General features: G+C 33.4%; 2 protein-coding genes across 2 annotated transcripts in view; both read right to left on the bottom strand.

The window, feature by feature from the left end:
* LOC141458222 (uncharacterized) overlaps positions 1 to 17175 on the bottom strand; it is a 372751-nt gene that overhangs the window by 240364 nt on the left and 115212 nt on the right. The gene's annotated exons all lie outside the window — the stretch shown is intronic.
* LOC141451411 (uncharacterized) lies at positions 5719 to 7452 on the bottom strand. The gene has a single exon (XM_074122743.1). It carries the CDS (start codon positions 7399 to 7401, stop codon positions 5932 to 5934), a length of 1470 nt encoding a protein of 489 aa, XP_073978844.1. The 5' UTR covers positions 7402 to 7452; the 3' UTR covers positions 5719 to 5931.

The following is a 17175-nucleotide window of genomic DNA, read 5'->3' as shown; positions in this document are numbered from 1 at the left end:
CAAAATTTGCAAAGTAAATTTGGATTCCTAACAAAAAACTAAGGGAACACGTATTTTTTAGTTTTTTTCTAGCTATCTTAGTTTCCGAGAAAAAGTCGTTATCCATATAGCTTGGGACACCCTGTATATTTAATCCGATTTATTGAGTTCTGTTCAAACGGAAGAGCAATTTTTTTTTTAACCCAATTATAATTGAGGACATATGAGGTCTTTCTCATATAATATTAATATAACAATTAATTAAACGAAGGTAAGGGACTTATTAGAACAGATTTTTTTTTGTTCGGTTCATAATGTGATGATTTTCATCTCGTGAAAAGATTTTGACTTGCTTTCAGCTTGAAAAAAACAGAACTTATTTTAAGTGACTTATTTTTAGAGGCAACGTTTTCCATAATTTTTTCATTATCTGCTAATAAAAGGGAAAGTGAGAACCAATTAATTTAAAGAAAGAAGTTGTTCCTAGTGATAAATGAAAACGCAATAGAACAACCTTTTTCACAACCTTGTTGAACACATTTAAAAACTTTCATTAGGGAAAGTACTTTTCTTACTGTCTTAGGGTATCCAGCAGAAGAAAAGCTCACTAACAGAAGAAAATTTCCTACTGAACGGAATAATTAACGTTTTAACTTACTCAGAAAATTATTACAATAGAAAATGTTTTCCTATTTTTTCCACAGTTGATCATCTGGTTACATCGACCAACAACTTGCATTTAGTCTTGTGTATCAACGCCTCTAGTTAAATGTAGTTACCTGAAAACAAAAGAAAAATTATTAGTTCCCGGAGTAATCATTAAATGAAAACTTTATTGTAACTCAATACGAACTGAGTTATAAATTAACTAACAGAATTGTATTGGTAAAATAAATCTTCAAATACATTTACAACGACAATATGGGCATTCGTTGACGTTAGAACATAATATATGGTAAAGTGGGGTTTAAATTTACCAATAACCTACACTATCGATAGATAATTAACATTGAAATTATACAATTAAATTATACACCCACTCCAAACGTTAATTATTACATCAGCTTATTGCAAGAGTATAATTATCAGATATGAGCCTTCGAGGTATTGCTTCTGATTTACTAGCTCTCAAGTCGATTATCAACTATTGAAAATAATTGTTTTGATGATTAGCAATGAGACTTAAATTTTATGCAGAAGTCCTTCTTCAAACTTCTAGGTCTCATTAAACAAAAAAATACTAGCGGTAATCCAATCCAATTAGGTGAGTTAGATCCCCTAGCGAGTAGCAGTGGCTTAGACTGACTTGTAAACCTCTAGCCTTAATTTGTTTACATACAGGGTGACCAAAGTTATATGATATGCTCCACCCACTTTTTTTTTAAACGTCAGCAAATTTCGAAAAAATACAAAACGCGTATTCAATCATTTTTAGTCTAGTTTATTTTCAGTGATTGAACCATTTTTTGAAACCCCTGTATCTCGAGATACAGCATCCAACTTTTGTTTTTCAAATGGAACGTTATATTTTTTGTTGCATATTTTTATAGTATTTGAGCTCCTAAGAAGAACAAAAAAAAGTTTTTTGAAATCGGTTAGGTTTTTCAAAAGTTATGGTAATTTAAAATATGAAAAACAAATTTCAGTTTATTGTCAAAATTACGTTATTTTTTTTAAAGAATCTATTCAAACTGGGCACAACCAACGGATAGGCAAGCCAAAACTCTGGACTCCCACGCTTTGCTTGTAGCAGCACTTATGGTAGCGAAGTCAAGATCTAGGCAGGCTAGAAGTATTCGACGTTCGGGTTGTTTTTTCTACAAACGTTTGGTGTGGAGTTTTAGGAAATCAACTAATCGGCCTATACTTCTACAGAGAGAACTTAACTGGTGAAAGGTATCCAACTTTTTTTTAAGAGACATTTTGCCAGTTCTGCTTGAAGATGTTCCTCTACAACGTCGACTAGATATGTACTTTCAACAAGATGGTTGCCCGGCACATAATGCGAGAGTTGTTCGAGGTTACCTGGACAGAAATTTCCATGAAAAGTGCTTAGGGACTCATTGTCCGATCCAATGGCCACCTCGATCTCTAGAGTTAACCCCAATGGACTATTTGTTGTGGGGATGTCTAAAAAATAAAGTGTACATTAACCTTAATCCCGTGGCTTCAGTCGATAATCTGAAACGTCGAATAACTCTAGCCTGCCTAGATCTTGACTTCGCCACCATAAGTGCTGCTACAAGCAAAGCGTGGGGGTCCAGAGTTTTGGCTTGCCTATCCGTTGGTTGTGCCCAGTTTGAATAGATTCTTTAAAAAAAAAAAAAAACGTAATTTTGACAATAAACTGAAATTTGTTTTTCATATTTTAAATTACCATAACTTTTGAAAAACCTAACCGATTTCAAAAAACTTTTTTTTTGTTCTTCTTAGGAGCTCAAATACTATTAAAATGTGCAACAAAAAATATAACGTTCCATTTGAAAAACAAAAGTTGCATGCTGTATCTCGAGATACAGAGGTTTCAAAAAATGGTTCAATCACTGAAAATAAACTAGACTAAAAATTATTAAATACGTGTTTTTTATTTTTTCGAAATTTCCCGCCGTTAAAAAAAAAGTGGGTGGAGCATATAACTCTGGTCACCCTGTGTATCAGTATATCAGTACTCGGAGGTACACAACACTAAGTCACATTTTAAATTTTTTACAAGAGAGCAAATGAAAGATTTTTTTTGCGGTTTTTTTCTTATTTATAAGCTCACGGGAGTTATTTTGCTTAAATCTTTGGTGGATAATAAGTAACATAAATGCACGTTAACAGTTGGTTGTGTAATAAAAGAAATAATTTTTAGCGTTGTATCCGAGGAGGTGCTGATACGCATTTTCAGAGGGCAGGATTAACCTCTGAAGTCTATGTGCGCCTATGTTTTTTTTAAGGAAAAGATTGGAATTAACAGGACATAAATAATTTAATTTCAATGTTTACTATGCACTCATTTTAAAGGAAATGTTTAAAATAGAAATAGAAAATTTTGGAAATGTGCATGAGATTAAGAAGTGCACAATCAGAATTTTTTCTGTAATATAGAAATGGCGGAAGTGCAACAATAAAAAGAAAAAAGTAAACTAGAGTTTTTGGTGCAAAAGTTTACATTAAAATTGTATCTATTATATTCATTATTTAAATTCACCCAAAAAAGCCCGAATCCAGATATCTTTTAATAAATAAACCTCATTTCACTCTTATGAATATTTAGGAGTATTCATAGATTATAATGTCGCTCTCTTTATATCATTTAAACAGACGGTTGTGATCTCACACTAGAAGTTGCCCGCCACAACTTTCACACAGACTCATACATAATATATTCACCATTTTCTTCTCTCATTTTTTGTAAAATCTATTTTTGTATAAGTTGATCCTTTTTAACTTAGTAAATGTTTTTTTTTATTCACCTAGCCTTTGGGAGGACCAACTACCTCTTTTTTAAGTTTTTTTAAAAAGTACATAAATGGTCTACATGTGGAAAATTACTATTTCTTTGTTTTTTGTTTTTGAATAAATGTAAGATCTAAAACACTTGTTATTATTACGATATTTTTATCAAATCTACCTTCCACAAATAAAAACATACAGGGTGTCCCAAGCTATATGGATAACGACTTTTTCTCGGAAACTAAGATAGCTAGAAAAAATCTAAAAAATACGTGTTCCCTTAGTTTTTTGTTAGGAATCCAAATTTACTTTGTAAATTTTTTTCGGTGCTTCCAGAAGCGAGATACAGGCACCAACTTCATTTTTTCAAATGGGAAGGGTGCGGTTTTTATTTCAGAAATAGATTCCTCTATTTTTTTAAAGAAAAATTTACTTGAACGGTTTTTTTCTGTGAGCGATATTTTATAAGTTATGAATGAAAACGGGAATTCCACAATTATTCAAACCTATTCTTCAAAAGCAAGGTACTCGTAAGGAGGTGAATTACTAAGATGCTTTCTGAACAATTTATCTTGTATTCTTACAGGGTATAGCACCCTTGTTATGCAGTTTCAAGCAGACGATATAGCATTATTAGGCATTCACACTAAGGTGAGACTATTAGAAAATAATTTCTGATTTGAAAGTTACTTTTCCATTAACTCCACTGAAATTATTGGATTTCAAATCACTCAAGAGAATACTAGAGGTTTAGTGTTTCTTGTTCCTCGCTTATTCATCACCTGAATTCTAATCTGGCCTTCTCTTAAACAAATTGAATATGCTTTTGTCTAAATTAAACTACTATTGACTTGCCTACAACAAAGATATTCAGTTGAGTTCTAGAACCAAATCGATTTCTAGGAAGGTAAAACCAATTATAGAGCCCGGGTGTTGATGGCTCAAAATAATAACTAATAGAATATTGGTCATTATTTTTAAACAGTGTTTCTTAGATAAAAATATGTAAGTACACAATTCAGTGAGGAAAAGAAAGTGATATGCTAGATTTAGAGACTCAAAGTTTAAAAAGATGTACATCTAAATATCTCTCTGTACGATTTTGGGTTAGGTAGGAGGATGTAATGCGGAGATGATGGCTCGATAAAAAAGCAGATTAAATGTTTTAGGAGAGAAAATAAAAATTTCCTGCTCCATTTTCGAAGGTAACCCAAACTTTCGCACAATATACTTTTTTAAGCTAAGTTTTTCGAAGTATGCAAAAAAGAATGAAGAAGTCAAAGACAATGATGTTGAGAACACAAAGAATAAGAAACTATTGAGAAAAAATGAGCTTAAGTAAAACAAAGGAAGTTATTTGTAGAATATGCCCTGATAAATAAATAAATAATGGAAGAGATGAAAAGAGGTTTACGGGAGCAGGAGATTTGAAGGATGGAGGTCTGAGAAAGAGTAACTGACTTGAAAATTGAACAACTCTAGAAGGAAGCCCTAAAAGTAAGCTCTCTTTTGCACCTTAAAGTAGGCATTTTTCGCATTAAATAAGAACCATTAACCAGAAGTTTGAATTAAAAAGTGAGTTAAAAACGTGGCTGCAGTGGATAATATTATCGATTGATTTCTAGAGAGCATCTGAAATCGTAATTCAGTCAGGATTCAGAAACCTAGCACGCTAATATGAAAGATTGTGCCTCTAGTACAGTTGTTTTTGTTTTTTTTTAATGATTTAAGGCGCGTCAACATCTGAGGTTATTGGCGCCAGGAGCTTTTTTTTAGTACTGCACTGCCGGCCTCCGGACAGCGTTCTCTCGTTATTGACAACACTGTGAGCTGTAAGAAGATCCTAGGAAAGAGAAAATCTATGGGGCCAGCAGCTGGATTCGAACCCGGGACCTCCGCGTGGGAATCCAATACGCTAACCGCATAGCTAATCCCTTCCCTACAGTGTTTCTTGTTATCGACGTGATCTTTCACCAGGTAGCGAACTATAAAAGAAGAAGAATCTAATGACGGGCTAGATTCGAACCTGGGATCTCCGTGTGGGAATCAAAAGTACTAAACACTGAGCAAATAACTTTCTATTAGAATCAGTAAGTTATGGACAGAAAGTGTGATTTTATTCTCCCAACATTTGCTGTTAATTAACGTATAAGATTGCGGAGGAACGAAGCCCTACGTTCCCAAAGCCACAATGCGCCCTTATAGTTTCCCTAGGAATGTGTATCTGGGTGAGTAATGGTGCGTAGGTTGAAGTACAGTTCATACATGAGTGTGTGTTGAGTAATAATTGCGAAGGTAGAGTCTGCCTGTGGTTTTGCTAAGCTCAATGTAGTTGCTTGCATACATCACCTATATGCGCAGGTACCAAGTATATTGCAGCTGTCAGTCTAAATGTTGTTTGTGTTGTTGGTACCCGCAGAGACGCCAGGATGAAGTATCTACTACCAAATGAGTGGAACAGTCGCAATACTAACTAAATTTGAACTTAAAACAAAACATAAATAAATAAACGTACTAAAGTGCAGCCCTCTTTTTATTTAAATAAATCCGGACAGCTAGATAAACAAATACGGCGAGTATTGTAATAATGCCAGCCAATATAATATGATGATCGATAGAAATCGCATTAGAGTCATAAGGTACCAGACGTACGATGCCGGCAATTTGACCACGCTGCCAACAGCTATATATCCTTTCGTCTTCTTTTTGTACTGATCTGAATGTCAGCCGTTCTCTAGAATCGATTTGCACCCGACCATTAGACTCTGCGTTAACAACCCAAGGGATTATCCTAATTGTCTTGTTAACAAACCATTCTATTGGTGAATCTATAAACAGTGACCCCGGGCATAACAACACAAATGGTCTATTTAAAGGACAATAAAATGTAGCTCTTGAGACCATGGGTAATAAACGTGGCGGTCCTTGTAGTGCAGAGAATATTCCAGCTGAATTATTAGCCGCTTCAATTAGGTTACCCAGCTGATCCTTTATTTTAAATATTGTATCAGCGCATGGTTCTTTACAAAATGCAACCATAATTTCATTTGGCCTCTTCAGATCGTTTAGTTTTCTAATCCATAAGGGTAATAATTTACTTCTACAAGGCAATCCACCAGTAAATAACAGTAAGAATCCCAAATATCCAACTTCAGAAGACTCCTCACTCATTTTCAGTTGTTCACCTAGCTGTTCCTCAGAAATATTGCTGCCTTTATCCACTAGAACTGTACAAGCGCCAAAACGTTTTTTCCTACCTACCGCACCGCATCGTGAACACTGCGACCAACGGCTCCAAACTGTGGAAACTCTTAAGCCTCCATATAGCGTAACATCTTTCATGGCGTAGGGTCCTATTTTGGCGGTTTCCGGTTTTACCTCAACCAGTGGTTCATCATCGCCGAATACATGTAAATAATAAGGATTTGTTCTCGTATCTCCGGATTTACAGTAATAAATTCCAGCTAATTCTTGCTGGGCGTAGTAAATTGACAATACATCATCTTGCGATAATACATAGTTATCAGTTTCGGTAATTTGTATTGGTGCGCCAAATGGTGTGTCCAGTCTGAACCAATCTACTGGATAATCAGCTTGTTGCGGCGATTGACATAAATCACACGCTAAGTGTACGTTTCGATTTTCCAATACAGTTACCGCTATTGGCGGAATTCTCTTATGATGTCCAAGACTTGCATATTGGCTATCTAAGCAAGCATAGTATTCTTGCCAAAGTTCATCAATGTCTGAAAGTTTCTCTACATCGCTCCCAGGATATTCCAGTGTTTCTATTGGTGAAAATCTAACGTCGTCACTTGGTCCTTCATATTTTAATCTTAAACCAGATTTCAACTTGGTGCGTAATTTGTCAGATTTAGATCGGAAAGTTGCAAAAGCTTTCCGTTCATCGATAAGTGATTCAGACCAATTCATACTAATAAATTCAGAAAATACTATAAAAATTATTAAACTGTAAAAATACATTTTTTTTTTAAATAACTGTTGAAAAATAAAAAACAATAATTAATTTTTCGTTGTTTCAGGAACCAATCAACAGCTGATTTTGATTACTTATTCAGTGAAAATTGCACTGTATTATTAAAAATGAATAAAATTCTACAAACGAACGAAAATTGAAATACTGACCCAGAGGATTCTAGTTTCTAAAAATGATCTTTTTTGATATATATAGTTATAAAATCACATCTTCACTACAAAGAGCAAATTATAAAAATTGAAACTTTCTAAATATCTGTACTATAGTTTATATGTCAGCTCTCTTTGTATAGAGGAATTACCTTACCTAAAAAGACCTTTGTATTTTGCTCTTCAAAACCCCAAATTAGAAACTGTTTACTCTAAAGTTTATAAACTTAGAAGACACTTCTAACCCTCAGTGCGACCACGGCCAGGTTAAGAAGCACGAAGGTTAAGAATCCGCTCCTTATGACGGCAGCCATTCAGGCAGAATTGACTTCTCTAAAGGCTTGGAAACAAAAAACATGGACTGCTTGCTGGATTTGATCCTCTCTAAATATCCAAAGAACGATTGGCTTCACATTTGCCCACAGCGCGACCTGCAACGAGAGAACCAGCAGTTTGAACGGAATACGCTTAGGGTATTAATGATCTCAGATGTTAATGAGCTCCAATAAAAAGAATTAATGACAATCATAATGTTAAAGATGGCCTCACATATGTAAGGCTAACTCCTCTCAAATGCACAGCCTCGCCACCTCCCAAAAAGCACATCTGCGTAAAATTTCGAATCGACCTTTATTCATTAAAATCGGTTCAGTAACTAAAGTGCTATTTGTTAAAATAATAACAATTATAATAATAAATAAGAGGGAAGGGATTAGCTATGAGGTTAGCATACTGGACTCCCACGCGGAGGTCCCGGGTTCGAGTCCAGCAGCTTACCCTTAGATTTTCTCTTCCTAGGAGCTTCTTACAGCTCACTGTCTGTAAAGAGAGAACACTGTCCGGAGGCCGGCAGTGCACTGGAAAAAGCTCCGGGCGCCAATAACCTTAGATGTTGACGCGCCTTAAATCACAAAAAAAAAAAAAATAATAATAATAATAATAATAAATAAGAGGGAAGGGATTAGCTATGAGGTTAGCATACTGGACCCCACGCGGAGGTCCCGGGTTCGAGTCCAGCAGCTGACCCTTAGATTTTCTCTTCCTAGGAGCTTCTTACAGCTCACTGTCCGGTGAGCCGGCAGTGCACTGGAAAAAGCTCCGAGCGCTAATAACCTCAGCTGTTGATGCGCAAAAAAAAAAAAATAATAATAATAAATAAGGGAAGGGATCAGGTTAGTGGTTAACAAATACTGGATTCCCACGAGGAGGTCCCGGGTTCGAATTCTGCAGCTAGCCCTTAGATTTTCTCATTCTAGGAGCATTCATACAGCTCACTAAAAAAACTCTGAGCGCCAACCTCAGATGTTGACACGCCCTAAATTAAAAACAAATAAATAACTTCTGAAAACCCCGTATTGTCAATTTTTGGCATCATTTGTCTAGAAATCTATTTGATCTGCGTTATTGCAAAAGTTGCAATTTAAAAGAAGAGAAGCCCTTCATTTTAAAGAAAATTGGCAATACCATTCACAGGAATAGAGAAAAAAATTGCCCAAGTTGGATGTTTTCTTACAATTTCTTTTTTCTTTCTTTTTTTTGCAGTTTTTGATTTAAAAAAATCTTATAAAACTAGTCTAATTTGTTTTCCTATGAAGAAATATAAAGTTTAATATTTCATGAATAATGAATAGATATTGAGGGAGAGAACATTTACAACAAGTGTATTTGTGGAAAGAAGGAGGACATTTCCCGTCAGTGGAGGGAAAGTAAGAGCAGGAGAATGAATGGCGTAGTGTTCTACAGGAGACGAGACGTAGAAAAGGGAAATGCATTGTAATGAGCTTGCTTTTGTCTGCTGTGTTCAGACATCGCTCACTATACTCGTCTCGATGCCTCCAAATCGAGTCCCACAATGGCACTTAATAACATGCAATAAATTTAGTTTAATGCTCATACACACGAGGACGCTGTGAATCACTTCATTATCATACTCACTACTTTACCAATAAACTCTGCCGCGCGCTACCGTCATTCACAGCCACTGTACCTCCACTCGTCAACTTTCCTAAATATTCAGATTTGTTTAAAACAATGATTATTCCTGCCATTAGAAACTTTATGAATTTTACTTCATTTGATAAAATTATAAGAGAACTAAACTAATTCTTTCAAAAAGTAAGTAAACTAATAGGTGACAAATCTAAAGAGGAAATAACACTTTGAATTCCCCTTATATCTTAGATCTCAAGAATTCATTTGGATCTAGTCATGCAGGAGAGCCTGGACCCTTCTAGAGGGAAGGTGCCATCAAAGGTGCATGTAGGATGAATAGAGATCACCATGCGCCTGATCGTGTAACGTCCAAAAACTTTATTAAGGTTTAATAAAAATCTGGTTACCACGAAGTTGTTTTTTTGTCCAAATTTCCACCATATCGAACGAATTCAATGATTAAATACGGATTTATCATGAAATCAGGATGCCGGCAACTTAGCTCTAGCTTATCAGCTTAAAACCAACCTAAAGTTTGGGTACTTTTTCAGCGCCCAGTGGTTAAAATATGTTATTCATTTATAAATCAGTTTTTGCATCTTTCACCGCTGAAAACCCTCGGATTTTTCATTTTATTTTTATAGCTGCTGGTGTTACTTCTACCATATAATCTCTTAACGCGAACTCTTAGCTAGAAGATCCTTGCTAGTTTTTACATCTTAATATTATTTATTTATTTATTTATTCAAATTTGTACAAAGGTAAAACCTGTTACAAATGGAGTTCTGCTACTTAGTACTATGACAAATATTCCTAATATAATATATTAATCACAACACAAAAAACCAAAAGCCGGAAACTTAAAATAAATTAAATAAAATTAAATAAACAGAAACTTAGACCATATCAAAAAGAAATTATAACTGATCACTCATTTAGAACAAAGGCTCTTAATTTCAATACATTTTCAAGAAACTTATAGATACGATATATTGTATGTTCAAAAGGAGTATTAAAAAACAGATTTGTAAATTCAGAACTGGCATCGTTTTCTGCAGTTATATTTAATTGCTTTCTAAATAGCTTGTATAACGGACACTTTATAAATATATGTGTTAAAGTTTCAGGTTCGTTTAAATTACATAAAAGGCAAAGGTTTTTTGGATTAATTTTATAGGTAATTTTATTAAGTGTAAGTTTGATAAAATAAGGGCCAGAAAGTCTTATTTGGGCGTAAATTTTGATAAATTTGAAAGGAATAGAGCTCTGAAGATATTTCTGAGTTTCATTCAACAATACTGCATTATTCCAAAATATATTAAAAGATGACTTTAAGACTCTTTCTAAATCGGCTTGAATTAAATAATTTTTGTATCTTTCTAAAGTTATTTTAATGTTTCTCTTAACTCTGACCAACTCCTGTAAAGGACCTAAATCGTCTATACTAATGCATTTCAGACATTCCTTGGCTTGTGAAAACCAATTATATTTGATCTCCCCTGGTTTAAGTACACTATAATTCACAAGGGTCGCAAAACAGAGATATAGAAAACTATTTTCGGCTGAATTGCTGATCTTAAACATCCAATGAAGAGTTGATTTTAAAATATTAAATGAAAGTTTTAACTGGTCAGTCTCCAATCTAATTAAGTGATTTGGTGTGGTCCGCGGGAGACACAGTAAACGTTTATAATAATTCATTTGTACTTTTTCCAATTGATCGCCATGCCTCAATGCCCATACAGGACAACAATATAGTAAACAGCTTTTCACTAAAGACTGAAATAAATACGTTCTAGACTTCCAGGAGTTAGATTTTCCCTTGCAAAGAATGTTTATCGCTGTTCCTGTTGCTGCATTCGCTTTGGCGATCGAGGAAGATACAGTATCGTTAAATTGCCCAGACCGAGAAAAAGTTATGCCTAAGTAGTCGAATTGTTTTACTTTTTCTATTTCTTGATTATTGAAATAAAATTTCCTTTGTTTTTTGGGTTCCCTTCCTAAACCTAATTTTAGAATTTTTGTTTTGTTAACATTCACCGTTAATTCGTTATTTATGCAATACAGATATAGTAGGTCCAGCTTCTTTTTTATGTCTGTATATGAGTCACCCATGATAACCAAATCATCAGCATATCCTAGTGAAATAATATCGTGGTTATTATCGATTTTTATTCCGGTGGCACCATTGCTTCTAAAATATTCCTCCATATTGCCAATGAATAGGTTGAAAAGTAACGGGCTTAAAATTTCCCCTTGAATTACGCCTCGGGAAATTTTCAGTTGAGAAGTCAGACTGTTGTTACTTCTAATTCTTGCCGTACACATGCTATAAATTTTTTGAATTATTCTGAACATTTTACCGAAAAATCCGAGTTGCTTTAGTTTAGTCCACAGAATATGGTGATTTAAGGAATCAAAGGCTTGCTTAAAGTCTATAAATAACAAATAGAGATTCTTTTTTCGTAGGCCAAAATGAATATTTATTATAGAGTTTAAAATAAAAACATCATCCAAGGACCCTCTATTCCTTCTGAACCCATTCTGACTTTCTGGTAAAAAGTTATTAATTTCCGATAACTCATACATACGGAAAAATATTATTTGTGTGAACAACTTAGCTATACAGTTAACTAAACCTATGCCTCTGTAATTTTCAACTAGTGACTTATCTCCTTTTTTATGCATCATAATCATAACAACTTCTGTCCATTTCTTAGGAATTATTTCTGTTTCCAAAACTTTATTAAACAAAACTTCTAAAAATAACAACCAGTTTTCAGGTAAGCATTTATAAAAATCATACGATATTTCATCTAGGCCTGCCGATTTCCCTGCTTTTGATTTCATAATCGACTGTAAGATTTCAGATTTAGAAATAGGTTGATCTAGAAAAGGATGACACACATCAAAATAATATTTAGTAGCTAAATTTTTAATTGGAAATTGTAAACGGAGATAATCGTCCCATTCTTTAATAGGAATTGTATTATTTCCATTTATATTTTTAAACTTTAATTTGTTTACCGTTTGCCAAAAAGACTTTATATTTGCACAGTTTGATAATTCTAAGGTAATCAAGTTATTATACTCTTGTTTTTTGGCTTTAAGTAAGTTTCTATAAGTATACTTTTCTTTAAGATACAAATGTAATATTTCAGTATCATATTTAGCTTTCTTGACATTTCTATACAATATTCTAAGATTTTTTCTACTATTAAAACAATCCAAATCAAACCAAGGCTTCTTAAATTTTCTATTATAGTTATTATTAACACAAACTGGTCTATTTTTAAACATATTCAGTGAGAAAGCAATATCTTTCATTGTTTTAATTAAATGATCGTTAATATCATTCGGATTTTTGTCTTCGAAGACATAAGCTATATTCCTAGATTTACTCATGGAATCATGAAACAATTTAGTGGGATTCCATTTGATTAACTTTTCAAAAATTTGAACTTCTGGTTTACTTTTTTGGGGTGATACCAAATGACAATTAAGTAACAAAGAACACTCAACCGGAAAGTGGTCAGAATTCGATATCGTCTCAAGTACTTTTAAATCTCGGATATATGGTAGACTATTAATGTCTGCCCAAACTAAATCAATGATTGATTTGCCAACTGATGCTACGTAGGTAAAGTGTGCGGGATGATCATTAACTGTTCTTCCGTTAAGCAAAATAAACGATTCTTCATCAAAAAAATTTAGTAATGTAGCACCCCTTTTTGAATGTACATGATCGAGGCTAATTCTATGTGTTAATACTTGGGAATGGTAAGTAAACTCTCTAATATTCTGATCCATATCACCCATTCTGCAATTGAAATCGCCCCCTATTATAAAGACGTAATCAGTATGATTATTTTTTATATTCTCCAAAACTTCAAGAAAACTCTCTAAAACAGGGTTAATATCTAAATCCGGCTTAAAATAGATGGAACCAATAATTGTATGCAGAGGGTACGTAGAAATCTTTATAAAAATCCACCATTCCGAACAGTCGAGTATTTCCACATTTTTCAAACGTTTATGACAGACAATCATCAGCCCTCCACTTGGCCTACCTTTACTTTTTTCTTTTAATGCATTAGAATAAAACAGATTATATTCTTTTAATATTAATGGGGGATTTGTTAATGGAGCTACCAGCCAGGTTTCACTCAAACAAATAATCTCATAACCCATTAATGAATCAAAATGTGTATGAAAATTTTTGAACCCATGAACATTCCAAAATAACAATTTAAAAGAGTTATTTATATTAGAGCCTAAGGTTTTATTTGAATTCTGGTTACTTACACTAGATTGATTTAAACTTGCTTCATCCAGATTTGAGTTTATTTGTTTTCTCCCCTCTTGGTTGATACTAAAAAAGGCCTCAACGTTTCCTGTAAATTTGAAGTTGATTTCCTCTTTTTAGTTCTCTTGTTGCCCATTTTGAAAGACTGTTCAGAAAAATCCGTGTCCAGTTCCCCATCGATGTCTGTCATCGTGTCAGAATAATTGGATGGGTAGTCATCCATCTTTTTGACCATTGTAGGAGTACTTTGTACAGTACGTTGATACCACACTCTTTTTCTACTGAACCAAACGGAATGTATATGACCTGCGTCTTTCAATTCTTTACCTTTTTTAAATAGGGCATTATTGAAGGGTGACATATACTCACTGATGTAGATTGGGCGTGAATTGCCATCATTGAATAAATTGGTGGTTAATTTTGGCTTATTTAGTTGTTTTTGTTTCAAAAAACTATTTTTATCTTTGTCAGAAAGAAATTTAAGAAAGATAGGAGCTGAGTAATTGTTACGCGATTTCCTTCTGTAGCAGAAATCTATTTTATCAGCATTAAAAACAAAATTTATTGTTTCGCTTATTTTCTTAACTGCTAACATAGGGTTATCATTTTCTGATACTGGAACATTAAGAATTCTGATGAAATTATACTGAGTGCTTTGTAAATTTTCGTTAATTAAAGAGTATGTATTTTCAAGTTCTTTTTTCATGGCATTCTTTTCTTTTTTTAACAATAATATTTGTGTAGAATTTTCCTTAAGTTTTTTGTTAACAATTTCAAATTTATTTGTAAGATCTACCTTAATTGAATTCACCGTTGCAATCAGATTGGTATGCTCAACTTTCATCGATGCCATATCAGTTTTAATAGAATTAACGTCCAAAGAAATTGAATCTAATTTCGATAGTAGTACATTAACAAGATCTTGACCCCCACCACTTACTAAAGGTCCCTCCTGTTGTTTGTTTTCTTGTAATTCCATAACTAGTACCTTTCAGATAAGTAAATAATGGTTATTTGTTATTAGATATGTCGCAAGAGCCCCCACTCTTATCACATATATACGTATAATGTATACAAGTTTATACGAACGTACTTTGTTTCACTATTGTAATCACCATAAATTAATTAATTTCACGAAAACGGCTCGTTAGAATTTTTTGAAAATTTTACAGATTATCAAAATCACTTTAAACTGCAATTTCACCAAATTTTATCCAAGTTAATAAACTAGAACCATGTAAATTATCGAACTTTTAGAGAGACGATGTTCACAGGTCAAAGGCACGAACAGAACTCTTAATACATCTTAATAAGTCAAAGTAAAAATAAAGATTGGACCCGCGCGATTTTCTTTTGCGGGGCATTTTGCAGGAATTAACTCCATCTCCCCTTCTCTAGATTCTCCTCTTTCATCCTCACCAACAATTGACCATACAAATCAGTCGTTCTTAAGCAGTGCAAGTGAATAAAATATAGGTTTGGGTCAAATTTGACCCGACAATACCATTTACGTTATAACTTTTTTTCTTAATATTTTTTATTTTTAAGTTCTGGACATTGTTTTCTGTTCTATTTTTTAATATTATTCTATAATATTAAATATTATGTAGTAAACATTACATAATATTTGTAGGTAAATTTAAATGTTTGGTATTCGAATGGCTACCCTGTAGTGGGTGTATGAGAAGGGATGACCGTTAGGGGTGCTAGAGGGTTGCAGGTAATAAGAGACATTCCTCACTTTTCTGTATGAACTCTTGATGTATGTCACTCTTTATGAATGTTATGCTTTATGTGTGTTATGCCTTACTAATTAAGTGAATAAACTATATTTATTTTAATTTATGTTTAATTTCAACCCTTAAGAGTATTAAGTATATTATTATTGTTTATGTGTTTTAGTTCTTTTTGTTCTCTCTCATTTTTTTTTTACAATTTACATATTTAATATTATTGCTGATAACTGGTTCTGTTCAGTTAAGCTGGTCCATAAACTAGGAAAGCTAAATTTGTCTTACTCGGGGACATTACGGAAAAAATAAAAAAGAAAACCCCTCTTATATAATTCCAAATAAAGAAAACTACCGTCGGAACTTCATTGTTTGTTTTTACTGGCAACAAAACGTTGGGTTTTTGTACCAAAACAAAACAAGTATGTTATACTCGCATCATGATAATTCAGTACTTGCAGAATTAGGGAAAAACAAATTTTTTTTAGGACTTTTCTTTTCTTGGAATGAACATCGAACTTTAAGAAAATAACGTTTTTCAGTAAATATTATTTTTTGTTCTTCTTTTTTGTAACTTAAAAAAAATGTAAAAAAATTGCAACTTTTGCATTTTTTAACTTTTTTTTGTTTTTCTTAATCTTATGAAACAAATTTAACAAAATATTCATCATTTTCGTTTGCTAAATAAATTTTCTAAGAAAAACTAAATCGACTTTAATTATATCAATGACCTTTTAAAAGTAATGTGCATTTAAAGTTTCGGGTCAAAGCTGACCCGACGGTACCAGTTTAAGTTGAGATTTTGAGGATACCAGTTAAGGGTTAATAATTGGGATTTTTCACAGGTTCATACTGTTTTAGGTTAACTCTGCCCAAGCTCGAATAAATATTAAGAATTATAACAGATTTTTTTTTTTTTATTGGAGCTGGCTGTATCAGGAAATGCTTGTAACTATCAAATGCTTGAGAAAGAAGATAACGAGTGGTATGAAGAAATAGCTAGCAAGAAAGCGGAATATTCAGAATTCTTGTGTTAGATTAGAATTCCAGCACGTGAACCCTGGGAATACAGATCAGAAAGGGAGACATCAATAGTAGTAGCCGGGGTAGATGGTGTTAGTGGAGGTATCAAGACACAAGGATATGCTGGCAGGACTGTTAGAGGTTGGGGATTCTGGCAAGAAGAGCAATTCAAGCGTACTTAGATCCTATCAAACCAAACGCTATACAAAAACCTTCCATATCACCAGCTCTAAACAAAGAATTTAAAGCGAGAGAATGTCTACCGATGGGATTAGAACCTCCAATCTTGGAAATTCCTAATTCACTGTTATTTCATAATACGATAATTAATGCTAATTCTTGTTTCGAAGAAGTTCTTAATTACATTTTCCTTCTCTTATCCTGATCCTAAGAAAAGGATCGTTTTCCACCAGATTTTCTACTTCGAATTTTCTCCGGTAAAATTAACTTCGAGGCCTCCGGAGTCCCCAAGAAATGTAATTCCCCCCCAATCTTGCATGTGTTCGAGTGTACATAGAAATTAATCGCAGAAATTTCAAATTAGATATTCAAAGGAAACCACAATAACGTTTTGGTTGGAATCGGTCAATCGGCACTAAATAGATTCATTCACTCAAGCGA

Source organism: Rhodnius prolixus, unplaced genomic scaffold, assembly GCF_049639745.1.
Source record: "Rhodnius prolixus isolate KJV_2025 unplaced genomic scaffold, Rpr scaffold_1, whole genome shotgun sequence".
NCBI classification, from domain to species: Eukaryota; Metazoa; Arthropoda; class Insecta; order Hemiptera; family Reduviidae; genus Rhodnius; species Rhodnius prolixus.
Note: the sequence above shows the minus strand (reverse complement) of the source record. Positions and strands in the feature narration are given on the sequence as shown.